The sequence below is a fragment of the Onthophagus taurus genome, chromosome 2, assembly GCF_036711975.1.
Source record: "Onthophagus taurus isolate NC chromosome 2, IU_Otau_3.0, whole genome shotgun sequence".
Lineage (NCBI taxonomy): Eukaryota > Metazoa > Arthropoda > Insecta > Coleoptera > Scarabaeidae > Onthophagus > Onthophagus taurus.
This window is the reverse complement of record NC_091967.1, coordinates 288,101-301,462: the sequence shown is the minus strand read 5'-3', so window position 1 is coordinate 301,462 and position 13,362 is coordinate 288,101. Positions and strand designations below refer to the sequence as shown.

The following is a 13,362-nucleotide window of genomic DNA, read 5'->3' as shown; positions in this document are numbered from 1 at the left end:
TGTTTGCCGAGGATATCTAAAGTCCTCCAGGTGACCCTAGATACCATTTGCGCTTGATGTAAGGGAGAGAACCTCTCAATAAACCCGCAAAAGACAATTGTTGTGCCCTTCACCAGGAAGCGAAAGTTGGATGGACTAATCCGCCCAACTATCCAAGGTGAAGAAATTCCTTTCTCAAAGGAAGTCAAATATCTAGGAGTAATCCTAGACAAAACCCTGTCATGGAATGGACATTTGCAGGGAGTTTTGCACAAAGCTAGACTATCCTTGTGGACTTGTCGCAGTCTTTGTGGAAAAAATTGGGGTCTTACCCTTGAAAGACTGTACTGGCTCTATGTGACTGTGGTTAGACGTATGATCACATACGGAGCAGCAGCCTGGTATAGGAAAGTCCGACAGACTTCAGCTATCAGTAAACTTTCACGAATTCAACGAGTAGCTGGATTGGCAATCTCTGGTGCGATAGGCACAACGCCAACTCTAGCAATGGAGGTTCTGCTTGGCCTATCTCCTCTGCATTTGCATATAGAGAAAGTGGCTAGAACAACCATTTACAGATTTAAGCAATATGCTCAAAACTGTTCCGACATGTCCTACCAATGGGCTGCGGAAGACATTATAAGCACTGATACTGTGCTATCAATGCCGTCAGATTTGGCGGTATCACTATCAGTGATTAATGCTCGATACCAGATTGTACTACCTGAGCGGCAGTCCTGGATCGAAAATGAAAATTCTCTGGTTCGGGCAGACATTTGCTTGTACACAGATGGATCAAAAACGCCTGAAGGGGTAGGAGCAGGAGTATACTGCCAGACACCTCGAATTAAGCAAGCCTACAGCCTGGGTACGTACTGTACTGTATTCCAGGCGGAAGTATTTGCTATTGACATTGGTGCTAAAATCCTTCTTGAAAGAGGGGTGAAGAACATGACAGTACGAATCTTCTCAGACAGTCAAGCCGCTCTCGAGGCGCTGCAAGCCGTGAAAACGGTGTCGGCTCTGGTTAATGATTGTAAGAGAACATTAAACACACTGAGTTGTGATAACAGAGTCTCTCTGATCTGGGTCCCGGGTCACTCTGGTGTTGCTGGCAATGAAGCGGCAGATAAGCTAGCACGAGATGGCAGCGCTGAAGCGTTTGTGGGACCGGAACCAGCAGTTGGTGTATCATTTGCGATGGCCAAATATAGGATTGGACTGTGGGCTAAAGAGAGACTTCGCCTACTGTGGACCAGTTCTCCTGGAATAAGACATGCTAAGGTGTTTATTAACATCGCCACTGTCAAACCCGGGAATATTTTGGGACTTGCCCGTAGTAGCATAAAAGTTCTAATGGGTGTTTTTACTGGGCACTGCCGATTAAAAGCACACCTCAACTTGTTGGGTTTAGCCAACGATGTTGAATGCCGACTATGTGCGGAGGAAGCAGAGACGGTTGAGCATATTTTATGCCACTACCCTGCCGTTAACCGTATCAGATTCTCGATTTTTGGGTCGCAGTTTATCTCCTCAAAAGATCTGAATGACCTTTCGCCGAGCAAGGTATTAATATTCGTTAAGAGCATTGGACTGCACGGTGAAATTTGATAATGATACCTATCGGGGTACAATAGATCCTTAGGGTCGCGGTGCAAGGTTGGTTGGTCCGCCTACCCGATATGTATTCTATGTAATGTAATGTAATGTAGGATTCAATTTGAAAATTGTAACGGATTAAAAATAAATAAACTTTAATGGTTTTAATATAAAACTTCGACTGAGTCACGAAAGCCAAACGTACAAAAGTTGAAACTTGAGATTCTGTGCGCGAAGGTGCTATTGAAGTAAATTTGCATAGATAAACTAACTGGATAAGATAGGTTTCGAGACAGCCTCAGAATAATATAATATTTTAGCAAATTTGATGAAAATTTAATGTGCCATAAATAATTTCTTATTTTCTACTAATTAATTCAATTTTTTTTAACAATCTATCCAAAGAGAAGGTACACTTAATTAAATTTTCAACATAAAGAGTTCAATGCGCTTTGGCCGTACGTCGAGTTCATTATTTTTGCAATACTAGTTCCAATCTTTTTTTCGTTTCCAGTGTCCAATCTCAATTCTCCCCCTTATTAATTATTCCCCGTCCAACCAACCCAGTTAGATTCTTACATCAATCATTTAAGAAGTACATTCAAACTTTCCAGATAACCCACTTACCCCCTTGAACGCAACTTTAATTCGGAAATTAAAACTTAACACTCGATGCAGTTAAGGAACTTCTATTATTAACTTGGGATAACGAGAAATTTCTCGGCCGTTATTTACTCTTATAGTTTAATAACTCAAACGTTTCACGGCCGTCGCCTACGTTTCAAACGGAGGGTGAAGATGGCGTCCAAACTGGGAAGTACTCTTGAAACTGTCTGTAATCGACCGCTTCCCTCTCTCTCTTAGATTACTCCCTTTGTTTACGAAATTAATCCACGATACTCCTGTTGTAAGGACTCTCAAAGGGTCACTTTGAACCCGAAGAGCTATTGTGGCGCCTCAAAATAAAACGTTTGCCCACAAAGAGTGTCAGAGAGCAATCGGCCGTAAGAGACCACGACGTTAATAGTTTCACTTATTTTCTTTGAAACGAACGTTACATGCCATTTTTTTTTATTTACAGGTATATACTGCAGATTATATTGCTACGCACAAAAGCACGTAAAAAACATTCGTGCAATAACAAGACCTATCGATCTTCCAGAAGGAGCAAATTCAAAGAAGAAAAGTATCAAACACAAAAATAAAGCTCTCCACATTCAAATGCACAATCATCACAGTTCACCATATCACGTAAGCGATCATAAAGCAGCCATCACCGTTGGAATAATAATGGGTGTATTCCTAATCTGTTGGGTACCATTCTTCTGTATCAACATCGTAGCGGCTTTTTGCAAAACTTGCATTCCCGACATCACCTTTAAGATACTGACATGGCTCGGTTACTCAAATTCGGCCTTCAATCCGATCATCTATTCGATATTTAATACGGAATTTCGAGAGGCTTTTAAACGAATCTTAACAGCTCACTACCCCGTTTGGTGTAAATGCGGATATCAATCGGTGGCTCTGAACACAAACGATAAATTTATAACCGATTATGGTACAAAAACGGTTATTGTAAACGCGAAAAGAAATGGTTCTTTCGGAGAGTTTTCAAGTGAACATTTGAGTACCACCGAATCTGTTAGACATACCAGGGTTAATTCGGCCGAAAAGGATTTCTTTGGAGAAAACACCAGCACCATTTGACAGGATGGAAATTATTTTAGCGACACCATGGTGTGAATATAAAGAGCAATAATCGAGATGTTTTAAGGCTGTGCTAAGATGTTTGGAAGAAGATTAAATTTGGAATAAGGGGTCGTAGATACTCTTAAGGTATCTAATTTAACCTTTCAGTACACCCGCATTAGAACTAATATTAGAGCTAGAAGTCTTGAGACGCACTCTAGTGCTGTACTCCCTAGTATTAGTTCTAATGATGTGTTAGTGTTAGTTCTGTATTGAAAGTTTAATGCTCACGACAATGCTAGATAAAATATTGTCTATATTCTTTTAGAAAAATATTAAAGAAATGATAATGTTTAACTTGTAACATTCCAAGACCATTCATACACTATAGCTCAATTTTTCCTGTATTTGTAAATACTTTCTGAATATTCTTAATCCTTCCTGTAAATAAAAACGATTCATTTGTAAATATTCCACTGTGATCTTAAACGAAAAATACTATCTATATTGTGATTTCTACCCCGATGTATTTATCAATGTTGTACTCGTAAATGTTTCGATTACACAAAGGGGAAAACTGTAAGCTTAACGTCTTTAATAAATATACGAACTAATAATTTCATTGACGCTGTCGATATCTTTCCGTTTACTAACGATTTCTTCATAAATGTCTAGTCAGTAATGTGATTATATGAAAAATAAAAATAACTCACCATAAAATACATCAAACGAAAAAAAGACAGGGTTCCCACATGATTAAGTGGCCGCGTTGAAAACGTTAAATCGTAGCTTTAAATTAAATATTATCTTGTAAATAACATTGCGGGGATAACCTAATCTACACATATCTATTGTTGGCATCTGTATTATTTATTTTAAGCGAAAAAATCTTTATGGATGTTGTAGAAAATATGTAAAATAAAAAAGTTATGTGTTTTATACCCTACATAAATATGAACCTATTGTAACTGTTGTAAATATAACATTTCATCACTTAATAAATGGTTATAAATAAAAGAGCGTTTAAATTAACTTTGAGGTAACTACTACATGTGTATATAAAATAAAAACTTCCAAAACTTTTATCTTATATCCTACATTTTTATTATATTATACAAAACTCATTAAGCTACAATTTAACATATACGGGGTGTCCCGTTAAGCGTACGGAGCGGCTGTATCTCAATAACGGTAAGGCCTAGAGGTTTGGGAAAAAAATCGTTATAAGCAAAGTGGGCAAGAGAAATAGCTGGAAATTATTTTGAAGTTCGTAATTCGACCGCTAGGGGGCGTAACTGCCATAGAGAAACATAAAATTCCTGCTATCTCAGAAAGTTAGACGATGAGCTATAACTTTGACAACATCATTTAGTAGCTTGGATAATACCGCATCGCTTTTGTTTTGCAATATTTTTCATATCTGTCATAATAAGGAAGGGGGAGGCCAATGCGTTTTCAAATGTTTACATTTTAATATCTCCTGGACCATTCAACCGATTTGAATATTTTTGGTCTTGTTTGAAAGAGCATTTCATGCTCTTTTAAAAGATATTTTCAGAAAGACCGCTTGGTTTAAAACAAATAAGCTAGAGGGCGTTATCTGCAGCGGTTACATATTTTTGTGATTTTTGGAAAAAAGTTAAATGGAACGGTACTATTTACTTCACAGACCGTTAATCACCATAAAATTTGCTAAATATTAGTGAAAACCGCATCTCGATATCTCCATCCATTCTCGAATTATAAAAGAAAATGTTAAAAATTCGTATATCTTAATCGGATCAAGTTACCTTAGGAAACAAATAAGAGATAACAAAAATTTTATTATCTAGAACCTTCTAGAACACTTTATCCAAGCTTAGAACTGCTTCAAAACTACTTTTGAGGCGTGTTGAAAAGCCAACGGATCAATGAAACATCAATAATGATAATAAAACAAAATAAACCAAAACACTTAGAATAACTTAAATTTTTGGCAAAAATAACTCACTAATGTGCTAAATGCCTTTCATAAACCTCGATGCATTTATTTAATCTAGTTTCGCCGAAAAAAAAAACGCTGCTTAAGTCTCGGCCCTAGATACGTTTCTACTGGTATTTAGTGTTTTGTCATATTTTCCCTGGTTATTGGTTTTTCTTGAAAAGTCAGGTCGTTTAGTCTACCCAATAGATAAAGGGGTGAAAGCAATGTGGGTTTTTCTCGAACCAAGAATGCATATTATGCAAGTTTACATCAGCTTGTGGACAGATGCTTCATGCATCCATAGCATTTGTGATAAAAGGTTTGGATTTGCCCAAATCATATTTAAAAGTCAATGGTAATAGTTCAGTCTGTTATCATAATCGGTATCTGTTAAGGCCTGATGTAAAACAACGTGGTGGAGATATTATTCTCTTCAGAAGTCTTGTGGACAATTGTTTTCGGAGTTCCCAGATTATGTGGGATCACATTGCGCACCAATATGATTTACGAATTCATAGAGATGTCTGAATGGGCTACACGTTGCCAGTTTTCCGTAATCGCTAAGTCAATCTTAAAAACACTTCTAGAGAAAAATGTCTTTCTTTGTCGTAATTGCATTGCACATTTTTGCCATGCAGTTGCATCGTATTCGAAACATTGAAAATAAATCATCATACGCTCTATCATACGCTTCTGCGTTAGTAAATGACATGTTTACAGTTACCATGGTAATGTGATTTGCTTTTCTCGATGAGGTAACTGGATCCGATTGATGACACTCGAGTTTTTAACATTTTCTTCTATAACTCGAGAACGGGTGGCGATATCGAGATGCGGTTTTCACTAAAATTTAGCAAATTTTAAGGTGACTAAGGGTCTGTGAAGTAAATAGTATCGTTCCATTTAACTTTTCTTCAAAAATCACAAAAATATGTAATCGCTGCAGATAACGTCCTCTAGCTCATTTGTTTTAAAGCAGACGGTCTTACTGAAAATATCTTTAAAAAGAGCATAAAATGCTCTTTCAAACAACACCGAAAACATTCAAATCGGTTGAATGGTCTAGGAGATATTAAAATGTAAACATATGAAAACGCATTGGCCTCCCCCTCCTTTATTATGACAGATATGAGATATATCGCAAAACAAAAGCGATGCGGTATTATCCAAGCTATTAAATGATGTTGTCAAAGTTTTAGCTCATCGTCTAAGTTTCTGAGATAGCGGCAACTTTATGTTTCTCAATGGTAGTTACGCCTCCTAGCGGTCGAATTACGAACTTCAAAATAATTTCCAGCTATTTCTCTTGGTCACTTTGCTTATAAGGATTTTTTTCCCAAACCTCTTGGCCTTACCGTTCTAGAGATACAGCCGCTCCGTACGCTTAACGGGACACCCTGTATATACAGGGTGTCTCAGCGAGACCGGTCATTAGACGTTTCTGGGCTTCTGGCGAAAATAAAAATTTGAGAATTCAGACTTAAGTATTATCAATTACGATCTCTTCGACTAAAATATTTTCAGATTTCTTGCACTTCCGGTTATACCGGAAGTCGCCACCTACTTTATTTTTTTAAATGGAACACCCTGTATATTTTTACATATTTGGATTTGTCTGCTTTCAAGGTTTATAAATAACTTTACTTTTTGCAATTTGATTCGGCCATTCTCGCGTTATTCGAATTTTTCTAGAAAAATCTGCTCCAGCAGACATTTGTTCAAAAAATCAGAAAACACTCAATTTTTGGGATATCAATTTAGGATTCAGAACATGCTCAATAATAATAATATTCCTTTATTACCCAACAGGCATAGCCCAAAAAATGATAACAATATATATTACATAATGTAATAATACAATAATATGTATCTGTATGTGAGAAAAAAAAAACAAAAATTACAAAAAATTCAAGAAATTAACAATTGACCGAATTATAAAGAAAATAAAAATAAAAACTAAATAAGTGAATTTACATGCAGGTGATCACTGATTGTCTGGAATCCTGTTGCCCACTTTACAGAGAGTGTATGTTGGCGCCCGTCTCATAATGTTTGTCCTAGCATAAGGAATGACGAATACGCAGCTATATCTTGAGTTACTCCTTGGAACCCTAGTCGCTCAAGAATGAAAGGGCAATCGATGTTATATTCGATAAGCCTTTGTAGAAACCTTTCATAAAACGCGTTTCTTCTGTCCATCAAGGAAGTCATATTGTGTCGTGCAAGCAAATCATTTTGTGGTATACCTCGCTCAGGGTAAATTCCATCAGATTTGTAAGAAAGAAATTTTAAGAATCTACGATGGACTCGATCAAGGCTTAAGAACTCACATGCATATAAGGGACTCCAAATCAGGCAAGCGTATTCTAACTTACTCAGAACGTAAGCACAATACAAGGTCTTTAATAAGCTAACACTTGTGAAATATTTAGACATACGCATCACAAAACCTAGGGACCTAAAGGCCTCCGAACACACATTATTGATATGTTTTTTAAAATTAAGACTTGCATCAAACAGGACCCCCAAATCCCTGTGCTCCTCAACACGACTTAAAGTGCTGCCAGCAATATTGTAAGGATATATGCATGGTGACGAGCATCGGCTATAAGTAAGTACACAACATTTATCTATATTAAGGTTAAGTTTGTAGGTCTTACACCATTGCACTATTGTGTTTAAGTTGTGCTGCAGCTTATCTGCATCTGCCATCGATGAGACTTCGGCATAGATCTTGATATCATCAGCATATCCCAACATCCGACAATCAATTTTTAGAAGTAAGTCATTTATGAAAAGAACAAATAATAGAGGGCCCAAATTTGATCCCTGTGGAACCCCTGAGGTAAGAGTGAACTCATTAGAAAAATATCCATTGTAAGCAACATAACATTTTCTATGTTGCAAATAAGAGGCCAGAAGTTGAATTGCTGAAGCAACAAATCCGAAAGAGCTCAATTTAACAAGAGAATTCTATGGTCAATCAGATCAAAGGCTTTGGATAGATCAGTGTATACAACATCCACCTGCCCACGTCCATCCAAGGTGCTACAGATAAACTCGGAAATCGTAGCCAAGTTGGTAACTGTAGAGCGACCGGAAACAAAACCATGCTGGGAAGCAGACACAAAAGGGCACGTGCTGGTGTACATAAAAGAATATAATAACTTTTCAAATAGTTTAGCAAAATTGGAAATTATCGAAATTGGTCTATAGTTTGAGAGAGACGTACGATCATCCTTTTTATAAACAGGCACAATTCTTGATCGTTTCCATCTTTCAGGAAATTCACAGGACGTAATGGACAAGTTAATCATAAATTTAAGAGGGCAAGCAAATATATAACGGCAATCTCTGACCATAAAACTTGGCAACAAATCATCTCCAGCAGTATGCTTATTAGAAAACGTTGCCATTAATTTAATTAGCTCCTCTTCTGTAGTGGGATGAAAAGAGTATGGCAACGGATTGAAATTAGATTCAGTGAAAGTTCGGTCAGTAGATACAGTGTGAACAGCAGAAAACATGTCAGCAAAAGCATTTACAATATCTTGAGGATCAGCAAGAACATTGCTCTCACAGAAATTGCAATAATATTATCTTATAGTTTTTATATCATATTATAAACTAGAATCTTTAAGCTTCAATTGAACAAACATAATTTGTTAATTTGGTGCTGACTGTTTATAAAATGTGTTAATTTAATCACAAAATTAGTTCAGATTATCGTAAATAATTTATTTTGACGTGAACATATCGAAATCAGATAACAAATAAATCTATAAAGAGTCCACTAAACGTATATGACTCATTTTTCATGGAGACAGTTTAAAATTAAAGATAAAATGTGGCGGGTTTTTATTATTTTAATTTTAATTAGTTTTGGAGACACAGGTAAATTTTTCATACCCATTTCTTTTTTATACTTATAATTATTTTAACAAGGTGATATGCATCGCAGAAAAATTATTAAACCTACATCGAAAATCAACGAAGAAGAGTTAACTCAAGAATATTGGATAAATCAAGCACAAGATTTTCTTAATATGAAATATAACACAAAAATTAATACGAGTAAGAAAAATAAATAAATAATATTTTATTTTTGTAATTATATATAAATTAAAGACCAAGCGAAGAATATAATCTTCTTTTTGGGCGATGGATTATCCATCCCAACTTTAAAAGCTACCAGAATCTATTACGGCCAAGAAATATTAAAAACTCAGCACGAAGAAGCTCCTTTATATTTCGAAGAATTTCCTTATTCAGCACTTTCCAGAGTAAACCCATTTAAAATCTTCTCAATCTTTTAATTTAATCGTTTCTGTTACAGACTTATTGTGTTGATACCCAAGTTCCTGATTCAGCCTGTACAGCAACTGCATTCCTTTGCGGTATTAAAGCTAACTATGACACAGCTGGTGTTACAGCTTCCGTTAATTTAGCAAATTGCACAGCGAGTTTGGAAGAAAAGAATCGAGTTAACTCCATCGCCAGATGGTTTCAATTGGATGGTAAAAAAAGTGGGTTAGTTACAACGACAAGAGTTACTCATGCAACCCCATCAGGTTTAATATAACAATTAAAATATAAAATTACCATTAATTCTCTTCTTAGCAATTTATGCCCACACAGCACATAGAAATTGGGAATGTGACGTTGCAGAATATTTCGATGAAACCGAACCAATGCCCGAAGATTGCCAAGATATAGCGGTACAATTAATTGAATCTGAAACCGGTAAAAATTTAAACGTAATTATGGGCGGTGGGAGAAGAATGTTTTTCCCAGAAACTGAAAATGGTCCAGAAGATGATCCCGGAAAAAGAAAAGATAGTAAAAACTTAATTAATCAATGGTTGGAACAAAAAGAAAAAGATGGTTTTAAAGAAACATCACAATATATTTGGAATAAATCCCAATTAAAATCGTTACCCAACGAAATCGATTATGTTTTTGGATTATTCGAAAGCTCTCATTGTGCGTATCATTTAGACGCAAACGATGAAGATCCTTCGTTAGAAGAAATGACGGAAGTTGCGATTAATATTTTATCGAAAGAAAATAAAGGTTTCTTTTTGTTGGTGGAAGGTGGAAGAATTGATCACGCCCACCACGATAATTTAGCGATGAAAGCTTTAGATGAAACCGTCGAATTTGCAAAAGCTATTCAAAAAGCCAAAGAAATGACCAACGAAGAAGATACTTTAATTGTAGTCACCGCCGATCATGCCCATTCTTTTACAGTTAACGGTTATCCATCCAGAGGAAACAACATTTTTGGAATAGCCGATATAGCCGATGATAATAAAGGATATTCGACTTTAAGCTACGCGAATGGGCCTGGTTATAAAGATTACGACGAAAATGGAAGACCTGATTATAGAGAAGACGATTTAAGTAAAATTTATTATGTATCAATTATTTATTTATTAATTTCGTTGTTTTACGTCAGGTGGAAAGGACGCAATGTTTCCGGCAATGGCTCCGTTAGATTCTGAGACCCATGGAGGTGATGACGTTGCAATTTTTGCTACTGGCCCTTGGGCACATCTTTTTACCGGTTCGGTTGAACAAAATTATATCCCCCATGCAATGGCTTTTGCCGCTTGCGTTGGAAATGGTCACACCATGTGTTCGTAAGATATATTTGTTAATCAAAATAATGTCGGGATCTTATCTAATCTGCAGTTTTTAAGCTTCTTGTAAGATTCCGAATTGCAATTATGATGAATTACTCTGTTTGTAACGGAATTATAAAATTAATTTTTTATCTATTGCAATTTATATTGCTTATGTAATTCAATTTAATCCAGTTTTATAATCCAATCCGGTTTCCAAGTAATGTTTATAACTTAATATTTTGTTGATTTACGCAATTATTATTAAATGCATTTATTCGTTTTTCAGGAAAGGTTCTGGTACCAACATTCAAGCGTTATCTATAAGCTTCTATTCACTGTTAACAATATCATATTACTTTTATTGTAAATAATATAATTGAAGAAAAATATGATTAATTTTTTTCCGTTTAAATTTTATTGCAATCCATTCCAACTTACATTACTGTAGCGTGCTGTGGCAGCAGCTCCATTTAAAAACATAAAATTGTATTTCATTTTTTTGTCGTTTTGTCGTTTTGTCGTCCTCGACGTTTAGATGTACAAGGTGGTTCAAATTCGATGTCCGAATAGGCTAACTCGAAAACTATAAGAGTTAGAAGAAAAGTAGCTGACATGTCATGATCTCGTTTTTCGAGAAACTGCTAATGCTGAAAAGCTCATAGCGCTATCGTCTTTTGTTTTTCCGCTAGAGGCCAAAATTGAAAATATCGTAAAACCCGCAAATGTAATTATCTTGGTTATTATTATAGGTGGAGTATTATAACTAAGACATTATATGGACACTTTTTTACAGAGAATTTGATGACGTAGTCAAAAAAATTTTGTCGGTTTTAGATTTTGAGATATTATTACAATTTTCGTTTTTTTAAATGGAAACAACCACTGATTATTCGCTTAATAAATTCGTTATTTTTTTCTGATTACAAAAATATAGGGTTTGACAGGTCTATTTCTTATTGTTTTAGAATAAAACTAAAAATAAATTTTTCTTTTAGTGTCGTGGAAGAAATTAAATTTACAGTTTCCTGTAAATTACGGTTCTATAACTAAAAATTAAAAAAACATATTTCTGATATTTGAAACAAATATATTTGTTAAACTGTTTAATTTATATATGTTTTACACAAAAGTTGGAATAGATTGCATTATTTCACATTTTTTATTACGATTTAATATTATTTTTAAATGACTTAATAAATTATCGATAGATGGCGCTCATATGTTTTTTTTTTTAATTCGAATAAACATAGCAACATTTGTTTGTATTCAAAAATTTTCTGAAATGTCACTTTAAAAATCCTGTTTTTAAGGTCAATTACGAAAATTTTGAAAAGTTTGACATGTTAGAATGTTACATATTAAAAAATTATTTGTTTTTAAATACCAGAAGTTATCTTCGTATTTAATTGTTAACTTTTTAGATTTTACCTACCGCCCCGTAACTTACAGGAAACTGTAAATTTAATTTCCTCGACGACACTAGATGGAAATTTTATAAAAAAAGTTTATTTTTAGCTTTATTCTAAAACAATAAGAAATAGACCTGTCGAACCCTATATTTTTGTAATCAGAAAAAAATAACGAATTTAATAAGCGAATAATCAGTGGTTGTTTCCATTTAAAAAAACGAAAATTCTCATGATATCTCAAAATCTAAAACCGAAAAATTTTTTTTGACTCCGTCATGAAATTCTCTGTAAAAAAGTGTCCATATAATGTCGTAGTTATAATACTCCACCTATAATAATAACCAAGATAATTGCACTTATTGGTTTTACGATATTTTCAATTTTGGCCTCTAGGGGAAAAACAAAAGACGGTAGCGCTATGAGGTTTTCGGCATTAGCAGTTTCTCGAAAAACGAGATCATGACATGTAAGCTACTTTTTTTCTAACTCTTATAGTTTCCGAGTTAGCCTATTCGGACATCGAATTTGAACCACCCTGTACATAAACACGCAATAGCCAAAAGGGAATATGTCGACCCTCTTCTTCTTCAACAGCATCGCCTCTACACATGACACAGGACACAAGACAGCTATCACTACTCCTTTTGGTCTTTTCGAGTTTACTCGTATGCCCTTTAGCCTCCGTAATGCTGCTCAGACCTTTCAGAGATTCATAAATAAAGTTCTTTCGGGTCTCAACTTCTTATTCGTTTATTTAGATGACATTCTCATTGCAAGTCATAACGAAGAAGAACATTATGTACATCTCGAGAAGTTATTTGAACGGTTAAGTACATTCAATATCAACATCCAACCATCTAAATGTGTTTTTGGAGATACTTCCATTGATTTTCTTAGCCATCATATCACTAGCGATGGTATTCAGCCTTCTAAGTCTAGGATTGATGCTATTTCAAAATTTCCCAAACCAAAAACATTGAAGGAACTACAAAGATTTTTGGGCATGATTAATTTTTATCATAGATTTTTACCGAACATTTCTAATATTTTATCACCCCTTCATAATCTTTCATCATCGCTTTATTCAATTAAA

The 13,362-nt window shown here is 35.0% G+C and overlaps 2 protein-coding genes across 4 annotated transcripts in view; both read left to right on the top strand.

Annotated features, from left to right (window-relative positions):
* LOC111419407 (dopamine receptor 1-like) overlaps window positions 1-4,287 on the top strand; it is a 160,036-nt gene extending 155,749 nt beyond the window's left edge. For both annotated transcript variants that reach the window (XM_071201555.1, XM_071201554.1), the window contains exon 7: window positions 2,660-4,287. In XM_071201555.1, coding sequence (XP_071057656.1) covers window positions 2,660-3,288 — 629 coding nt within the window. In that variant the 3' untranslated portion in view covers window positions 3,289-4,287. The remainder of the gene's footprint in view (window positions 1-2,659) is intronic.
* Window positions 4,288-9,059: 4,772 nt separating this feature from the next.
* LOC111421196 (alkaline phosphatase-like) lies at window positions 9,060-11,261 on the top strand. Of its 2 annotated transcripts, none has more exons than XM_071201553.1 (7): window positions 9,060-9,127; window positions 9,179-9,307; window positions 9,362-9,516; window positions 9,570-9,804; window positions 9,854-10,636; window positions 10,692-10,871; window positions 11,147-11,261. In XM_071201553.1, coding segments are annotated over exons 1-7 (1,533 nt in total). In that variant the 5' UTR covers window positions 9,060-9,078; the 3' UTR covers window positions 11,149-11,261. The 2 variants fall into 2 exon arrangements, with proteins under 2 accessions (XP_071057654.1, XP_022910110.2); XM_023054342.2 differs by having other exon boundaries at window positions 10,692-10,875.
* Window positions 11,262-13,362: the final 2,101 nt, after the last annotated feature.

Excerpts from the sequence above, each read along its gene's own strand:
- LOC111421196 (XM_023054342.2), top strand. The coding sequence starts at position 9,079 with ATGTGGCGGGTTTTTATTATTTTAATTTTAATTAGTTTTGGAGACACA. Across the intron at positions 9,517-9,569 it reads CTTATTCAGCACTTTCCAGA|ACTTATTGTGTTGATACCCA; the intron begins GTAAACCCATTT and ends TTTCTGTTACAG. Across the intron at positions 10,876-11,146 it reads AATGGTCACACCATGTGTTC|GAAAGGTTCTGGTACCAACA; the intron begins GTAAGATATATT and ends TTCGTTTTTCAG.